The sequence below is a fragment of the Rousettus aegyptiacus genome, unplaced genomic scaffold (assembly GCF_014176215.1).
Source record: "Rousettus aegyptiacus isolate mRouAeg1 unplaced genomic scaffold, mRouAeg1.p scaffold_m13_p_14, whole genome shotgun sequence".
In the NCBI taxonomy this organism is placed as follows: Eukaryota; Metazoa; Chordata; class Mammalia; order Chiroptera; family Pteropodidae; genus Rousettus; species Rousettus aegyptiacus.
Genome location: NW_023416289.1, coordinates 28,385,746 through 28,405,306, shown reverse-complemented (window position 1 = coordinate 28,405,306; position 19,561 = coordinate 28,385,746). Strand labels below are relative to the sequence as shown.

At 50.4% G+C, this 19,561-nt stretch overlaps 1 protein-coding gene across 1 annotated transcript; it reads right to left on the bottom strand.

Annotated features, from left to right (window-relative positions):
• Positions 1-14,638: 14,638 nt before the first annotated feature.
• On the bottom strand, positions 14,639-19,065 carry FOXF1 (forkhead box F1). Its single transcript, XM_016129498.2, has 2 exons — positions 17,967-19,065; positions 14,639-16,510 (listed from the first exon to the last, which is right to left on the bottom strand). The coding sequence occupies exons 1-2, from the start codon at positions 18,943-18,945 to the stop codon at positions 16,350-16,352; spliced, it is 1,140 nt and encodes a 379-aa protein (XP_015984984.1). The 5' UTR covers positions 18,946-19,065; the 3' UTR covers positions 14,639-16,349.
• Positions 19,066-19,561: the final 496 nt, after the last annotated feature.

Sequence of the window (19,561 nt, the reverse complement as noted above, 5' to 3'; positions counted from 1 at the left end):
GTTTGAAATATTATTTTTTCACTAGAGGGTCTTACTGAGTGTATTTTAAGCACATTATTATGCCTTAAGAGGGCAGGCTTTATACACGAACTTTCAAAAACTGTTCTCAAGGCACTTAGTCTCCCTTAAAAAAAAAGCATTTTCTCATTGGTTTTACAATGAAAATACTATGGAAACTTCAGAAAGAAAATTTATCCTGTTGACCTTAAATAGATACATCTCCAGCGAACTGGATTTGTTCGAGAACAACAAAGAATTGCGATTCAGGACATACGGTCTAATGCTGAACCACGTGGCAGTCCTGAGACACAAAGGACAGGAAGGCTCTTTTATGGACTTGGGAGGGAAGAGTCCATCAATGGAAACTGGAAGTTCGAAGTGTGGTGCCTTTTCATTGGCTGAGTTATGATGGTCTCCCATTGACTGAGCGGTTACTGGGCAAGGAGAAATCTATTCTTCCTGCTGAGGCAGTACAGTAGAATCTCGAGGCCCTGCCAGGGATGCGGGGTACCTCTCTTCTGTTAGGGTCAGTAGTGTGCGTTGAGTGTCACCCGCATGAGAGTTCCCTCTTCTAGCCTCCCGACTCCACTTTAAATGAGGTTTCTATTTATTAATTTCACCATCCTTATATTTGCTCATTAAATGAAGACTCCTTTTCCAAGTTGTCATGAATAAAATGAGGATGGGGAAACATGTGAAAACGGGCCAGGACCTTGCCTTGGGGCCTCGGGGCCGCCTCTTCCTCAGCCCGAACTGTCCTCCCTCATCTGCCCGGCTAGTTTCGTTCTGGCACTAGGCGTTCAGCAGGGATGTCAGAGGCCAGCTCTGACCACCCCGTCCGGAGTAGCGACCTGCTCATCTTACCTCCGCACTCTGTTTTTTGGTTTTTGTTTTTCTTTTCTTCCAGAAACCTCCTGTATTTGGCGTGTTCTTGTTTAGTTTTTGTTGACTTAATTAATTATTCAAAATTATTGATTTGCTGCCATTAGATTAGGACTCCCGGAGAACAGGAAGTGAGTCTGTGCCTATCTGCTTGACTGCCCACTGGACCCCAGCTGTGAGAACAACTGCTAGCAAATACATAGCAACTCAGGAAAAATATAATATGGAAATGGATCCATCGGAGCCAAGAGAGGGAGAAACTAGGTCCCGACCACACTGCCCACAGCCTCGTGTCCGGCGGTGCCTGATGCCAGCCTGCCTTACACTTGAGTTACATGTCAACAACGATTCCTCTTGGTTAAGGAGGTTGCTTGGGTTTTCTGTCACTTGCAGCCAAAATAGTCCAGATATATCGATACATAGATAATCTGAATGAATGAGTTTATCATGTTTATATTTGTGGAAAATAGATTAGTATAAGGAAAACTAAAGATCACATTCCTGAACTATAAGAACCCCAAATGTACCAGCCTATACCTGTCTTTTATTTCTTCGTCCTGCCTCAGGCAGGCCTTGGATAGTCTTTCTCAGGGCTGCCCCCAAGAGTGCCCAGATTTCAAGGCAGGTGCTCAGCGACCCAGCTTTTTGTTCCCAAGTCTTGAGTACTTACTTGTCAGGATCATAATTGTATAATTTACGTAATGATAATAAGGGAAAACAATGGAAAATGATCACTTGACAAGCTGTTGCGAATATGTGGATGCCTTTTAAGTGGAGCCGTTGTGATTCGTGGGTCCCATCCCGTGTTCTCCTAACTGACGGTGTGCTTTGCCAGTCGATCTAACTTGTGCCAAATCTGCAGCTGCACAGTTTCCAAGCACACAACGAGCACTGGGCTCTGGGAGCCCAGAAGTACAGCTTCCGCTGTGGTCTCTGCCTACAGGTCCTGTGCAGTAGGCAAGTCACGCAGCCGATCCAGGTTTTAGCTCTCTCATCTTTAGAACAAAATGTTCAAACACGTTGATTTTGAAGCCCTGACCGGTTCTGACATTCTATGTTTCTTTTGGGATTCATCGGTCACCGTCACTTAAATTTTTTTTTTTCTGTTTATAAAAGTAAATGTAGCCATTCTGGAGATTTTAGAATACAAGAAGTATAAAGGGGTGTCACCCCATTGCCCCACCACTGCAGCAGCCTTGTCATCACCCTTTATTCCCAGTCTTCTGTGCAGTTTTTACAGCTAGAATTAGCAATGTGAGCTTCGGAATCAAACAGATGGGGTAGGAGCATCAGTTTTGCCAGGGTTTGGTAAGGTGTGGCATGGCAGCTACTTATCTCTGAACTTCCATGTGCTCTTCTACAAATGGGCATAGTAGCAGTACACCCCCCACTCCACCACCCCCTCTGCCCCCCAAATTGTGAGACTTGGAGGAAATAATGCATCAAAAGTGGTCTGCACAGAGCAAGCAAATACTTGTGATCATGTGTTCTCTGTGGAAAGCAATGTGGCCCAGCGCCCAGAGACCCCATTGATCACCTCTCAGATGGGGAAGAGCAGCTCCAAGTGGGGCAGAATTCAGGACTGACCCGGAGGTCCTGTCTTACGCCTTTGCATTGAGGGCAAGAGTCCGGCAGTGTTAGCAGCAGGCCCGGGACCTCAGGGGTATCAGTGATGGTGGTGATGGCCCTGGAACCATTTCCTAGCTGACAAAGTTGTCATGGGTGCCAAGACCTGATGGGAGTGGGCAGGAGTGACTGCAGCCCTGAGCTTGCTAGAGAGCATGTTTATAAAGGTAAGAAGCAGCCATTCTGCTCCAGAGGGGTCCCCTGGCTATGGGCTTTGCTTGCAACAGAAGGAGACACGCATCACCTATGTTCTGCCTGGTAGCCGTGGCCTGGCTCCTCCAAACCCTCAGAGCACTTGATCGTTGAACTGGAAACAGCCCCTCTCGTTAAGATCTGAGAGAAAGTCAATGACAGCACACAAGCGAAAAAAGCAGCACCTGAGGAGAACCTACTTGGCCAGTTTCTAAGAAATACTCAATCAGAATAATTGAATAAATAGAAAACAGAATGACACAGGGCCATTCAAAGACTATCTCAAAGTAAAAGGATCTGACACACCAGGCATGAAGGAACAGCGTTAATGAAAAAGATGTACTACGGGAAACAAAAGTAAATTTGAGGCAATGTCTACTCTGTACTCCTGAAAATTTTGAGAAAACAGCTTCCATTTTTTCGTGAAAAGATCATGTCAGTTTTTTACCTGTTCTGCTCTGATCTCAAAGTCCACAGGAAATCCTGAGCTCTAAAATTAAAAACTCTGTGGAGTAGGTCAGTATACTCAAATGAGAGCTTGCTGAAAGTAGGCAGAAATGAGAAGGGATACAGATATTTTGTAAAGTATACATGTGATTATGATATTGACATTTATATTAGAAGATGTGGTGATGAGGAGAGAGAAGAAAGTCAGCAAGAAGCCGAGGGGACCGGTGAAGAGGCAGCGGCGAGCTGCAGCCGCTGCACGGAAGGTAAGACACGGAAGGTAAGACACAGAAGGACCCCCCGCAGCTGCTGGAGGCAGTGCCGCAGCGCAGACCTCTGTAACCGATAGGTGTATATGATGTCCCATAACGGGGGTCCTGCCTGGAGAGAGGGGTCCTACCAGCACTGCGCGACCTGGGCCTTCGAGTACAGCCATGCGCAAATGAAGATTCACCAATCATTTGAGGAAAATCAGAATCTTCAATCAGTATCTAACCGCTGTGGAAATGTCAATACAGGAATCAGAAGATGATCAGAAGGCCATAATATCCATTAAGGAATAAACTGGTAAGGAAAGAACAATTATTAGAAATTAAAAACACCATGAAATAAACTCAGTCAAACTGAAGATACAATTAGTTGGAAGATTAAGCCACATGATTCTTCCTGAAACCAGTCAAGGGGGATAGAGATGAAAAGTATGAAACAGTGGAGGAAGTAATCAAAACTTTCTTCAGCTAAACGCGATAGCAACAAAAACTAGTAAGTACTTGGGAATTCACCTAACAATCCAGGGCTCATGGGTAAAATTACAAAACTTTACTGAAAAAGATGAAAGGTCTGAATAAAAAGACATGCTGTATTCTAGATGGAAGGCTTTAATCTTATAAAACTCTTATTTCTCCCTAGATTAAGACATTTTATACATGATAAGCAAAGTCCCAGCAGGATCTTTTCATGGACTCGATAAGGTGGATAGTAAATGCTTAAGACGTGTCAAGAGCAAGGAAGAGGGATTTGCCTTCTGGATATCAAAACCTACTCTAAAGTGCCAATACTGAAAGCAGTATGGTACCAGTGAATCAGCACATCAGTGGAACATGGTAGAAAGTTTCAAAATTGATGGGTTTCAAGAATATGAGTGATTTTAAAGAGAGGACGGATTTGCTTCTTAAGAAATGGAATGAGAGCTACTAGTTATTGTTTTGAAGGGTGAATTTCATACCACACAAAAATAAGTTCCAGGCTAATTAAATACCTAGATATAAGAAATATAAAAGTTTGGAGATAATCCAAGAATATGTTTTATAACATTGAGATAGGAAAGGGCTGCATAAGCAAGACCCTGAATTTAAGGAGGGATTTTTTCCCTTGTTCCCCCTCAGAACGGCAAGTATGGTTTGGTGCAGAATCCAAATGAGCCCCAAGATGAGCTAGCTGGAGAATATCTTCTAAATAGGAAAACTAACTAGTGGATTTCATGCACTTATTTAGTACTATCCTTTTCGATGCTGCCAAATGCAAAAAACCTTAGCTATGTATCAAAAATATGACCAGCAAATCTAGCTTCCCCCTAAGAGGATTTGATTAAGCCATTGGAGTTCAGGAGCAGGCACACGATTCGTGTCATACTTCTCTAAGGGGGAGAGAAGTTGATGGGACGATGCAATTTTAATATCTGGAAAACTTTAATCTTCAGGAGGAAACCCAAATTCCTTGGTATCCAGTCTCTTCCACCTTCCTTTCCTTCCACAGATTTTCCCTAAATTCCACCACACTGCCCAAGAAAATGGGTGGGATGCGCGGCCAACTGGCTGAACCCAGGCATCTCTTTGCCAGTGCTTTGGCACCGTCTGGCTGAGCCGCAGGGCTGTGATGCAGGCATTGAGGTGTCAGGGGTCTGTGCTGACGTTCATTCCGTAGGGTTTTGCATACGTGGTTTCTGTACGTGAAGTCATCTGTATGCTTCACAACTGTTTTCTCAGTAAGAGAGAGTAGAGGTTGGAGTAAGACTAAGATAAAGAGAGTAAGCACGTGTAAACTCTTGTTCTTTATTCAAAGGATTGAATTGACAGACCCAGTTCTGCCATTTGTTAATGAGAATTATTTGCATAGGATTTCCACCATGCCGCAAAGTGATTAAAATATAAAGGTACAAACAAACTCTTGAAACAAGCATAGAATGTTTAAAAAACATCAAGAAAAAGAGTAACCCCACCACCATAAAGAACCATTGTGATTCCTATGTGTTCATTTCTAATGATCGTCATTAGACATAGATGATTTTATTTCACGTTACTGAAATCGTTTTTGGAATGATAGCCGGGACAAGAATTCTTTACAATATTGGTCTCCCACTTCTCATGAATCAGTCTCCGGAGTGCTCAGGGCAGTGTTTGGGGTCACACTGGCACAGGTGAGTCTGTCCACCCTGGTTCTTGGAGTCGCCCCCTCTGAGGACAAGCCAGGCATCACGTTCCCCTGCGGGCAGCACACCGCCTCAGCCCTGTGAAGTGGGCAACAGCGCGCTCTCCACTTTTACAAATGAGACGACTGAAGCTGCTCAGGAGGAAGTGATTCCGCCCCAGCCTGGCACCACCGCCAGTTCCGGCAGACCTGAGCTGAGCCTTGTAGAGATCACTCCTCCAAAGCCAGTGCTCTTTCCACTTCCGTATTCCACTTCTCAAACCCACACCCCCCTGAGCCGAAGGCTTTCTGAGGCCAGGGCTGCCCGTTCAGTGGTCAAGAGCTCAGCCTGGGGTAAGAATTCCTTACCTGTATGAACAAATACATGACAATTACAAACAAACCAGGCTGTGCTCAAAGGCTTAAGGGACTTGTTCAGGGTTCCGCACCCAGGCAGAGGGAAAGCTGGCTATTGGACCGTGATCTCTGCCCCCAAGAGCTGTGGTTGCTTCCTTCCATTACTTTCTCTACCAGCAGATGAGCAAGGGAGGGTGGTACTGTCTACACCCATCTTCCCCGTCCCAGCCAGCAGCCCCTAAGCAGCCTGCCTTCCTAGCCTCCACCCCAGGGCAGCAGTCCTGCTCACCACTGTAGCTCTGCCCTTCTGTTGTTCTTTGGGCATCATTTAGCCTCCCAGGTGCTCATCCAGCGACCCACTCATACCTCACTCCAGACACCACATCGGGAGAAAGAAGCTCATGATGACACAAGAGGGCAAACAAGAGGCTGAGAACAAAACTGCCCCCCCCCAATCACCAACGAAAAAAGAGCCAGTGCAGTTAAAACCACAAAAGAGCTTACGTCTGGCAAAGAGAGATTGGGGAGAGGATAAAATGTCAGAGGAGAACATTTTAAAAAAGACAAACAGCCAGGTCTAGGGAGGGTAACCGTAATGTATGCACACCTCTAAGTCTGAACCCACAACGGACATTAGTAACCGATCACTGCGCTCCCGATGGCTGAGCATGACTGTCACACCGCATTTTAATTTACTAGTCCAGATGATCTTATTTGGCATGAGACAATGAAGTTTTCTGCCTTTTTGCCAAAGCAACAAAAATGAGGAGGCCTTCACCTCTTCCAGTCTTACTGGAGAGCATTACCACGCATTATCACCTGCCTTCCCCGCTAGGCCCCCAGGAAGCACCTGGCTTGCTGATGACTCTGTTTCCAAAATTTCTAATCCAATTCTCACACCCTCCGCTCCTAGCACAAATAATCAAATGGGGATCACTAAACTCACTGCCCCTTTTTCTGGATCTAATCTATCCAATGTTCCAAATAGAATGGATACCTCAAAAATTTACAGACTGTGGACTCCACTCATTTTCTATTTTTTTTTCTTTTGGAGGCAGAGTTTTCTGAGACACCTGTCTTCAGAATAAGTCTCACACAGAACATCACACATAAAAGCAGGAGGAAGAGGTTAGTGTGTAGGTGAACAGTCGCTTCCTAGCAGTATTCTTTAATGTGTGTGACTGCTTGACCACCTGCCCCTTTTCTCCTGCGGCTGAGGGAGGGGACAATGTTCTCAGCTGGATTGACTTCTATCACCTGCTGACGCCTCCCATAATAAAAAAAATAATGATAATAACTCAAATAATAATAATGATAATAACTCAAATTTATTGAGTGGTTTTAAATGCTGTGGAAGAAGTAAAAGTTGGCCCCTAAGTTCTCTGATACTTCATACCCCTAGAGAAAGGGTCAGTGCCCCATGCCCTTGAATCTGGGCTCTGGGACGGCCTGGTTAATAGGCTGCAGCAGAAGTGGCACTGAGAGCTTGCATGAGGAGTCTAAGACACAGTCAGCTTCCACTTTGTCCTCAAAAGACACTCACCCTTGGAACTTAGCCGGCATGCTGTGAGGAAGCCCCAGCTGTCTGTGGAGAGGCCCATGTGGAGCAGAGCTGCCAGCTAGTGCCACCTCGCCAGCCATGTGGGCGCGCCATCTTGGAAGTGGGATCCTCCAGCCCCAGCTGAGCCATCTCAGCCAATACCTCCTGGAGCAGAGGCGGGCTGGTCCCTCTGAGCCTTGCCCACATTGCAGGAGTGAAATGAGTGATTATTGCTGCTTTAAGATTGGAGGGTGATTTGTTCTTCCTTAATAATCAGTTGCATAATTTCATTTATATTATAGGTAATTGTATTCATATGTAAATTATACAGTGCACATACATAAATATATGTTATTAAAGATATAATATATAAATATAAATTATATACACAGGAGAACAAGTGCATAATTTCACTTAATCCTTACAATCACTTTTGAGGGACCTCCCTTTCACAGACATGACTGCAGTACAGAGAGAGGAATCCACTTGCCCACAGTCCCCCATCTAATCGGCAGTGAAGCCAAGATTCAAATTGTAGCTGGTCATAGACTAAACCAGAATCATCCATGTATCTTTCTTCACTGTGGATCGTCTTTACTTTGCCACCTAAGGTAGAAAGAGGCAGACAAACCAGGGGCATTTTCTAGAAGAAGAGTGTGGGAGTAGGGCGATTTCCCCAGGGCATGCGGCGTGCCAGCAGAGATGGCCTTGGGACCCAGGTCTGCTCCGTCCGGAATCCTACAGGGGAGTCTCCTGACAGCGGGCAGCGGTTCTGGTCCATGCTGTGTTGCGTCTGTCCTGCTCCCTTTGATTCTGATCTGCGCATCTCTGGATAACTACGCCGGTTGGAAGTCCGCTGTGTGATGGGCGCTGGGCCAGCCTTGCTTCTGTGCTTGGAAGAGCCCTGTATGTTATTGTATCGGTAGATGAGGAAACTGAGGCGCCGAGTTGTGGCCGCTTGTTTCCTGGTGTGCGGCAGAGACCCCCTGGTCTCCCATTCCATACCCCACCCCCGTGAGTCCTAATCACTTCACCTGTTCTCTCATACCAGGTCCTCACCGGAGACTGCCTGGGAGAGCTTTCAAACCAGCAGAGACTTCGAAATAGTGGAACCCACACTCCTGTTCCTCTAACAGGGCAGGATTTCTTCTTGTGAATGGAACCCTTTATTTTCAATGTCCATAAATCATAAAGGTTAAAATGGGAGCTGACATGTGACCAAGTAATGTGTACATTTTGCACTTTGGATGGTTTGGAAGCAATAAACTCAGGCCCTGAAGTGCTGAGTTGTGAGCAAACTGAACACTCCTCCTCGCCTTGGAGGGAGGGTTGGTTAATTCTCTTAACCCTTAGAAGAACCCTATGAAGAAACTACATTTTCCAGATACGAAAGACGTGGCTCGGAGAGGTTATACGACTTGCTAAGGTCACGCAGCAAAGCTGCCCTTAGCCCCAGGGTCCCTCCCGTCAACGAAGGAGAAGCCTGTCCCCTGGGAAAACACCGATGGCTCATCACTTGACCACCAGCAGGGCCTCAGGGGTAGTTGGAAGCCACAGTGGCTTGTCGAAACACTAGAGAGATGATTAATGGTTGAGGAACGTGGTGTTGAAGCCATGCACAGGTCTGACGTGTACTAGCTCTGTGTCCTTGGGCAAAGTGCTTGCCCTCTCTGTGCCTCAGTTTCACCTGTAAACCCTACATAGATTTTAATTCATGTATGCCTTACAGCAATGCTTTGAGAGAGGTGCTCCTTCCATCATTTCCGTTTTACAGATGGGGAAGCTGATGCACAGAGAGGAGAAGCACCTGCCCAAGCTCACAACATTAAGAAGAGGTGGAACCAGGACTTGAACTCCCACACTCTCAAACATTATGTTTGTTATCTGCCTTTAAAATGGCAGGGTCTCTGTGTGTTCAGCGAGTCATCTCCTGGGACAGACACAACTGTATTCGGAAGCGGGTTTGCTTTCTTTTCACTTTCCTAAGGTTTATTTGTTTTATTTTAAATAAGCACTATCATTTGCGCAATTAGGAAAAGACTAATTTAGTTTGTCTCTCTCCCCAAAACAGCCAGCTACCCCTTAACAAAGATCAAGGGACCCAAAACACCAAAAATCAGGATTATCCGTGCACATAGTCTGCTGCCCACGTTTGGGAGAAATCGATTTTCCTTGGCGTGGTGTATTTTTAAGTTTGCTGTTCTCCCAGCACAGACTTCAAAGCTGACAGCAGGTGGCGCTGCCGCCTCGTAGAGAAACAGCCAGGAAGTGAAATGCCTGGGGTGGGTCAGGTGCTGTAGGCTGCCTCCTCTCTCAAGGAGGGTCCCCTCTCCCCCACACGGAGCTTTCTCCCCAGGGAGGGTATCACAGTGAAGTCCTCTGGAAAGTTTACTGGATCCCACTGCCTCACGTCCCCACCACTCACGTCTGCCACTGCCTCACCAAGCTTCTGACCATTTGAAGAGAGATGGCCCAGCCCTCCCTGCTTCGCACAAGCTGTGGCCATGTGGAAACACGGTGTGCTGATCTATGGCTTGCTTTGGGGGGAATTTCCAAACACAAAACGTTTTTAACCCCTTTCCGAAGGATTTCTAAAGACCTGGCCTGCTGCCCTGTGGCCGTAAACCATGAACACAATAGGATATATGGTCTGTGCCTCATCCCTGATGTGATGTCACTACTTTAATAAGATGCTCAGAGAAGCTTGTCACTGCTGTTCCTCCCCAGACCACCGCCCAGCTACAAAGTTTCTCCCTGCACTGCCACCCTGCTAACAAGAAGCATGAGAGAAAATAAGCCATAAGCGTGGTCTATACCTGGCCCCAGGGACTTCATCGGCTCTGGACAGGCCCCCTCTTTTCTGCATCCCCAGACAGACAGCCTGTGCTGTAAGAGTCGGAGGGGCACCTTGGTGACTGCTCTCACAGGGAAGTGCCAGATTTCTACTTTGTCTCAGGTTGCCCTAGGCTTGGTGACATCTTCTCTTCAGGATGTGGACATGAATTCCCACCCCACCCCCTCAACCCCCCAGTGTCCTGGCGCTGGAAAAAGCTGGATACAGTGTCCCGGTCTGTGAACCCCTGATGACAGGAGTGGGTTGGCCACTGAATCTGGTCCAGTCCAATGGCAGACGTATTGTTAGTGCTCAGTGTCTCTTGAATGAATAAATCTGCAGTGACTTTTCTTCTGTCCCCTGTCCATTTGTGCCAACAGTATTTTATACTCGCAAACATCGATTGTCCCTCTTCCCCTGCCCATCCCCGAAGCACACAGTGTAACTGCTAAAGGCCCAACTGTCTTGGTCCTACAATAAGCAGGTGTCCCATTGTGAATGGACATGGCTTTTTGCTGGCTGTCCAGTCTATTGGTCACACTGCTTGCCCAGGAGGACTCTGCCCCAGAGCGCGCCTGTGGGGTGCCAAGCTAGGGCGTTCTCCATAAAACAGTCTAGAGCCCTGAGATGCTGATGCCCAGGAGATCTAAGAAGCAGAGCAGGGAGGCACAGCCACGTGTGCTGCCCCTGCTGGCCTCTCCCACTGTGAGCTTCAACTTTTGTTTGAGTTTTTCTCTGCTGGACTAAGGGGGCCCAAGGAAGTCAAAGGAGCTCTCATGAGAGGCCATGGTGAAAACCCATGAAAGCTAAGTCCATTGCCCGGGAGAGGAGGTCAGTGTCAGGGGTCTGTGCTGGGGCCGCTGCGCCTGTCTCCCCACCCCACCTGCACGAACCACCCCCCCACCCCCGCCTAGAGCTTGAAGGCATGGAGGGGTGTGAGAGGCTCTATGCTTAGAAACCCCAAACCCCTGTGTGACCCCTGTCTGCTGCCATCTCTGCAGAAGCTGGCAGCCTGAAACTTCCCTCTTTTTTCACTAGGCCCCATGGCTAGAGGAAAATGGGTGTCCAGGAGCCATATAACACAATGGTTAGGGATACCAGCTTTGGGGTCAGAAACTCCTGGATCTGAGTTTAAATTCTACCTCTTACCAGCAGAGCCTGGGTGGAGCAAGTCCCCTAACCTGTCTAAGGTCTATTTCTGCATCTAGAAGGTGGGAGTAGAAATAAGCCCTACCTGAGGCCTGCTGAGATGAACCGAGAAGGTGTGTGTGAAGAGGGCTGGCCACTGGCCGGCAGTGGTACACCTCAGAAACATGAGCTGCATGTGTGTCTGCTTGCTGAGCTCCACGTTCTCTCAGTCAGCTGCTTTTTAGATTCACCAGCCGCACTGGGCTGCCGGGCGGGAGGGGGCAGCAGAGGCCATACTGAGATGCCTCCCTGGGGTTTTCTCAGGAGCCCAGAGAATGCTGGAGAAGAGACTCTAAACTTAAGCTCTCACCAGGACCACTTGGAAATCTGTGAGGACCGTGGATTCCTGAGAACCCCGTCCGGAGATTCTAATCCAGTGGTTCTAGGTGCTCTGCCCTACTCCAAAATCCGCTATTTGAGCAGACTTTCCCCCACTGCCCAAGTATTTCCGATGAGGGTGATTCTGGCCCACACTCTGAGAACCACCATCAGAAGTGACACCATGGGCTTCCGGACTGGAGGTTAGAAGATCCTGGAGACAAGTCCTTGTTGGAGCCCCAGACCTAACCTAAAGTTCCATCTCTTGAGCCATATGAGGTGTTATCCTTTTTTCTGGGAAGGGAGGGAGCGTCCAAGTGGGTCCTGCCAGAAGATGGGGAGTTCAGTGATTTCCAAACTGGGTGCTCATTGGAAATCCCTGAGCAGGAGGCCTTGTAAAATATGGATTCTTGCACCTCATCTGCCACCCACGCCACCTGCTCACACCTATATACCACCAGATGTGTCAGGGAGGAGGGTGAAATATGTGTGGGTCTCAGGGCCACTTCTGTAGGTGTTACCGCCCGCCCCCCCCCCATATGTCAGGGAGAACGGTGTTATTAGAGATGAGAAGATGGGTACGGAGGTGACTGACTTGGGCTGTGGTGGTCAGGTCCTGGCAGAGCCGGGACTCTAGCTCCTTCTCTCCACCACCTATGGAGAGCTGCCTGCTATCGGGCAGCTTGCAGGTGGGGAGCCAGGCTTTCTTGCACCAGCTCCCCGCCCCCTTTACAGTCACCAGCATTCTAGTCCCACAGGACAAAGAAGAACAGAGGTGCAGCGGACCTCCGAGGCCAGGCACTCTTCCATCAGAAGTGCGCTCTCTGCGCGCCCTCCATCTGCCTGAGTTTCAGGCGGACCTGGGCCCTGGGCAGGGAGCTCTAGGCCCTGAGGGCCTCCTGGACTTCAGTTCCTGCTCTCCCAGGGCTGGAGAACCCAGGCAATTCTGCTGCCAGGGGTGCAACGGTCGAGCTGCTGAGGCCTCTGTTCCCCCACTCCCACCCCCAGAGAACAGCGACATCTTCGGGATATGTGATTCACGAACAGAAATCCCGTGGCATTCGTACTTGCCACTTTTCCGCCTCTGGGCCTTGTATTATTTGGGGGATTACATATATTTAGGGAGTTTAATGTCCTGCATTATTCCAAGACAAACCTTCTAAAGGTATGCGCAGAAATTTTGAATCAATTCTATGGAGGATGCCCCTATGCTAGAACGATTTCCGTTTATGCACGTAGGGCGAGTGGCTTAGCACCAGACTCTGAAGGGCCTTTACATTTTTAACTCGTAACTTGCACGTGATGGGCACGCTTTCATCGCGGTACGGGGCGGTGGGAGCTTCGCCCAGTGGCCCCGTACGAGCCCGGGCCCAAATGGGCCCTGGGAAAGACAAACCCAGGCGAGCTCCGTCTCGGCACAGCAAGCAGCAGCCGCCGCGGCAGCAGTGTGAAATATCGGATGTGGGTGTGTAGGCAGCTGTGCCTGAGAAATCTGGCCCTTTCGGCTTTGCCTGGAGCCAAGCTGTCCTCCTGGGGAAGGCTGAACTTTTCTATCATCCCCAGACCCCATGTCAAGCCCGGAGAAAGTGGCCAGGCCCATCCCAGGGCTCCGCGGGCTGGTTTTCTGCGCCCTGGACCTGGGTGCGCTGGAAGATCCCGCTGAAACTGAGGCGCTACCGGGCAAAGGAACAGGAAGCCGGGGTTCGCCGCCGCCCCGGACTCTGGTACAGCAGCGGCGCCAAAGCCACGCACGACCCGGGCGCACTGAGGCCTCTGGCGCGCCAAGGGGCCAAGCGAGTGGGCAAGGGGGCTGGGAGCGCGCGGGCTGGGCTGGCACTGAGTTTCTCCTAATCAGCCCCATTTCCCCGGAGCCTCCGACCTAACTGGGGCGCAGTCTCGGACGAAGGGAGGAGGAGGGCCGCTGCTCCCTGCAGAGGTTACCTGGGTGAGAAGAACGCGCGCGATATTCCCGCGCTGGAGGCTTTCTCTAGCGGTGTTTTCCTGGGCACCGGTGGAGAGGTGGCCTCGCCTAGAGAGGACACGGTCATTTCTCCGTCCGCTCAGAACCTGCTCTCGGAGCGCAGCGTGCTGCGCCCAGGAGCCGCGGCCCTGATGCTTTCGCCCGCCCAAGACCCCGAGGGCCGGAGTCTCTGGTCTTTTCCTGTCCGCTTTATCTCGGTTTTATAGACAGCTGTTAGTTTGGGCATTAATTGCCCTGGAGAGTTTATTGATAATTTTGATGTAACAGAGCGCCGGAGAAATTACCCTCACGTCCAAAACGTCAAATTTGAGAAGAAACAGTTTCAGAGAAACTGCGGTGGGTCCTGAACTGCCCGCAACAACACTGCGACTTCATTGTGTTTGTTTTCCCAAATAGCGAGAATGGGAATAGAAAGAGGGTGATCAGCAGGAGACATAAGCTTTTAAAAATATTTTTCCCTCCTAATGATTTAGGGGGAAACGTTACCTATCACCTTGTTCTCTCACCAACCACCCTTTCGGCATAAATTTTAATTGCTTCTCGATTGGGAAAACCAAGTGTAGACCCCTCCCCCCCAAAAAAAAAAACTACAGAAAACTTAGTGTTCTTTCATGATTTGTAACAGCTAGAATATTGGAATGGCAAAGTCTGAAAGCTAAAGTAAAACTCAAACTGGTCTTGGAATGACAAAAAAGTAAAAATGTAGTATATATATATTATATATATTACATACATGTATATATATTATATATACATATATTATATATACATATATTATATATACATATACATACATACATACATACATATATATATATATATATATATATATAGAGAGAGAGAGAGAGAGAGAGAGAGAGAGAGAGAGAGAGAATCTTCCCTGGGAGAAGGAAGGTTATAGTAGTTCTTTAAACATTCAATTATTTCTTTAAAAAGAGAAACAACATTTAGAGGGGCAGAGGGCTCTTCTTAAAAAACAGAAGCCAAGAAAAAGTTATTCATGTCCAGATTTCACTTCAATGTGAAATGAAGAGCGAAAAGAGGATTGGATATAAAATTAAAAAAAAAGAAAAAGGAAATATTCAGAATCACACATATTTTAAATACAAAAAAAAAAAAAAAAAAGCCTAGCTATCCCAAGCCAATTTCTGTCTGCATTTGGGCGTTTGGAAGATATGCTGCAATCCCAATAAAATGCTCATGCGATTTTATTTCTAGTTGATACAATGTTAAGGCCATGTACAAATGTTATACATTTTTATTTTTGTTCTTTTTTTTTTAGGAAAAAATACACAAAAGGCAAAACATCCTCAAATTGTCATTTTATACAGTGCAGAAGGAAATTTAAAATACGTGTCACAAATGCTGCACCCCAGCAGCCAAAATACTAGAAAAAGGGGGGGCGGTAGTCCTTCATTTTATATATATTTATATAAAACATATGGAAATTTGTTTTTACACAAATTGGACTTTGTTTCAAATTTACAATGGATAGCTAAAAAAAAAAAAAAATTCTACGCGGCAAATATTGCCAACAAAGTTACACCATTAATACTGATAAACGGAGGAGCCTATGCGGTGTTTCGATTATTAGGGAAAGAAAGAATAAATAACAGGATGAGCCTTGCTATAGTTTTAAAAAGTGCCTTAACCTTTCTGCGTCACCGCAATCCTGAATTGGCGCACTCGCCGGGCCTTCCCAGTCCCCGCCGTGCGCTGTGTTCGCCTCACTCTCACACCAGAAAGTTACAGTAGAGGTCGGGAGACGGCCAGGTCTCGTGAGAAAAACACCCACCAAAAAAGTCCAAATAAAATTGGAAACAAAACCGAAAAGACCGAAGAGAAGGAAGAAGGAGGAGAAGAAGGTGGAGGGGAATGGCAGAGGCCCGGATTGCCGCTCGCTTCTGAGCTCCATCTAGTTTCTTTTTTAAAGACGAACAGTGGCTTCAGAAATGCAAGTTGTCGGCACCAAGATCCACCTGTGGCTGATGGAAGACTTCTGAGGTGGGGAGGGAGAACGCGGGTTCTTTCTCCCCTTCCCTGCAAAAGGCGGCTTTGAAAAAAAGACTTGCGCATTCCAAGACATTCTTCCCAAAAAAGTTAAAAATAAAAAGATAAATACTCAACCAAAAAATAAAAGTATTTGATAATGATGGTCTCATACGTTTGCCTTTCTTCGAAAAAAATCTCACCTCACTTTTTCCATAGTAAGAGAAGAGAGGGAAGAGAGACCTCAGCAGAATTTTTGTTTAGATGTCGAGGGTTTTCCCCCAACACAGCACCTTCTCAGCCGGTTTCAATCAGATCGAAAATAGATATTTCTTTACCAACGGCTGCAGTCGGATCAGGCCCTACTGCCACCATTTTTTAAAATTTTCGAAGGAGAAGGGGAGGAGGTGCCGACCACTGCGCCAAGTCTTTGCCCTGGGGATTCCTTTCCAAATAATCCGATTGGAGAGGGGTCAAACCCTTGTCTTCTGCCGACGGTTATACCTCAAGAATAAAGCAGTTTCTTGCAGTGGGTTCCCGGGTCCCTGTGCTGGGCGGCCCATACCCAGAGGGCCCCTCGGCCTTCAGCCTCACATCACGCAAGGCTTGATGTCTTGGTAGGTGACCTGCTGGTGGTAGTAGGAGCCGCTGCTGGCGGAGTGCATGGACGAGGACGCCATGGTGTTGAAAGAGAAGACAAACTCCTTTCGGTCACACATGCTGGGTGACTGCGAGTGATACCGCGGGATGCCTGCGAGGGAGGTGACAAGAGAGGAGGGAAAGTAAAGAGTAAGTGCCAGAGGCCAGAGTTCAAGGAGGAGAAGCAGCGCTGCCCACCTCCCACGGGGAGCAGGTCCCTCCCCTCCCCATGCTCCGCCTGCCCGCAGACAGACTCCCCAAGTTCCCGGCCCTCAGGGAAAGGTCCTGGGACACCAGCGACCGTTCCTGCTCCCGGGAGCACCCACTGCTTCCTGGGCCTCTCCAGCCTTGGCCACTGAACACCTGACAGGGGCTTCTGGAAGCTGAAGAGGAAGGGGTGAGAGCGGCTGAGCAGGGCCTGGAGACGCCAGGGAGGGTCCCAAAGGCCTCCACCTCCTGGTCAGCCTGAGGCCTGGCGTCGGGGGGAAGCCACTTCCCAGCCCCAAGGCTGTGGAGGCCTCAGAGCAGCGAGAGGCAGGCACTGGGAGCGGGGAAGCCCAGAGCCATCACGGGGTGAAGAGCAGCTTCTCCAAAGAACGTGCCCCTTGGAGAACAGGGCAGTTGGAGCCCAAGAGTTTGAAGCAGCCCCAGCAGAGTGACCCCTGCCCCCTGTGGAGAAGTGGCCTTCCAGCCCCCAGGCCAGGCTCCTGCCTCCTGCTGGCTGCTGACAGCTGACCCCTGTCAGGACCCTGCTTAGTTCACTCTATGCTCTTTCCAGAACTAGGCCCGGAAGGCTGCTGGTGGGTGCTGAGATGGGAATTCCGGAGGGAAGATGGTTCTGCACCTTCTTAGAGGCTTGGGGAGAGGATACCTGGGGACCCGAAAACCTGGATCCTGAGAAACAAAGAGTCTGTGAGGCCTGCAACTCTGCCCCTCACTCTGGGCCTGACCAGCCCCTCTCTACCTCTGCCACCACAACATACCCCGAGTCGACATTTGCAGGGCCAGACCCGGTTCCCTGAAAGGCCGGACGCTGAGCCTCTGAGCACCAGGCCCAGGCAGTCTTGGGCCTAACTCTTCCGCTCTGCCCAGGCAAGGAGCAGAGGCGGCTCTCCCCGCCAGTAGCTTTCTGAGTGACCACCCCAGGAGGGTGAGCCAGTTGGCTCAGTTTGGGCCCCGGCTTAATCCTGGGAACTTGCTGAGGTGTGAGGGGGGGACTCAGGAACCAGAAAGGACTTAGAATATTGAGGTCTGAGTCTTTTTGATGGGGACGGGGCCTACCTGGCCAGGTTCTGGACTGCCAGAAGACTGGAGTTGGAACAGAAAAAGATAAACGACATCTTAGCCCAAAAATCAGGGGGCCCAAATCAGTCGACCCTCAAACTAGGAGCTGGGACTGAGAGGCACTACAGTATTGGGGTTGGCACCCCACGGAAGTGGCTGTAGGCTCTCCCCTGGAGGCAGTCAGCAATTTGGGGGCTGAGTCAATTTTGAGGGCTGAGTCCCTGCAATGTACTCCCAGAAATCCGACCTCCCCAGGACTAGAACCGCCCAGCCTCCCGACTCACCTTGTAGCTCCGCTGGGGTGTTGTGACTATTCTGGTGCAGGTAGGGCTGGTCCAGGGAGTGCGTGGAGAGGCTGCCGGACAGGGGGTTGGCCGTGGGGTTGCAAGGGGACAGGGGCTGCTGCTTGATGTAGGAAGCGCCGCTGTTGAGCGCAGCGGAGGCCGAGGGAGGCCAGGCTGCTGCGGAGCCCGAGTAGACGGCATGCGGCTCCATGACCCCACCGGCAGCGGGCAGCAGCGGCGAGGCGGGCACCGAGCTGTCGTGGTGCGGGTACTCGCCGGCCGCCGCGCTGCCGCAGCTGCCCATGTACGAGTGGCCGCCGTTGGCGGGCAGGTGGGGCACCGAGTGGCTGGGCAAAGCCATGCCGTCCACGTTGCCAGGCAAGTGGCCGTTCATCATGCCCAGGCCGCCCTCGAGCGCTAGGCTGTTGGGCGGGCACGAGAGGCCGCCGGCCGAGCTCTGGAAGCCGTAGGTGTCCGGGAGATGGTTGAAGCCCAGCCCGTTCATCATGCTGTACATGGGCTTGAGCGCCTGGCATTTCCTTCGGAAGCCGCGCGGCCGCCGCCGAAAGGAGCCCTCCTCGAACATGAACTCGCTGGCCGGGTCGATTGTCCAGTAGTGGCCCTTGCCCGGCCGCCCGAGGCCCTTGGGCAGCTTGATGAAGCACTCGTTGAGCGAGAGGTTGTGGCGCACCGAGTTCTTCCAGCCCTGGTAGGAGCCGCGGAAGAAGGGGAAGCGGCTCTGTAGGAACTGGTAGATCTCGCTGAGCGTCAGGCGCTTGGTGGGCGAGCTCTGGATGGCCATGACGATGAGCGCGATGTACGAGTAGGGCGGCTTCTCGGGGCGCCGGATGCCGGCGTTCGTCTTCTTGGCCTTGGACGGGCCAGAGGACGCGGGGTCCATGGCCGCGCCGCCTCCCCCGCCGCCGCCGCCAACGCCGCCGCCGTGCGGTGGCTGCTGTTTCTCGGACGCTGAAGACATCGGGTGGCTGCTGCCGCCGCCGCTGCCGCCGCTGCTCTGCGCCGCGGACGAGCGGGGAGGAGGAGGAGGAGGAGGAAGAGGAGGAGGAGGGGGAGGAGGGCGAGGGGGAGGGGGCTGCGCGCGCGGGGCTGGCTGCACCTCTGCCGTCATCCGCGGCCACTTCTCCCGAGCGAGCCTCGGCGCGCCCTCCCCCGCCTGCCCGCCAGTCCTCCCGGAGGAGCTGCTGGATCCGCCGGCGGTTGGCGCAGAGCCCCCCTCTCTCTCCAGCTCCCTCCTCCCTCACTTCTTTCTCCTCCCTCTTTCCCTCTCGCCCTCCCACAAGGGAAGGAGCCGAGCGAAGGCTGAGGGCAGCCCCTTTGCAGCACGGGTGGAGGCTGCGAGGAAGCCCCCTCGCCACCCCCCTACACGCTGCTTTTTGGGAGGGGAGAGGCACCGCCTCCAGGGTCTGCGGCAGCGAGCCCCTGTGGGGAGCAGCGCTTGGTCCCCACCACCCGCAGTGCTCGGCTCCACGAGTCCTGCGGAGGCCTGCCTCACTGCCTCTTGCCTCGGCTGCGTCTCCTGGGCCGGCGTAAGACCCTCTAGGAGTTCCCTCCTCTCCCAGCCCCCCTCCGGCCCC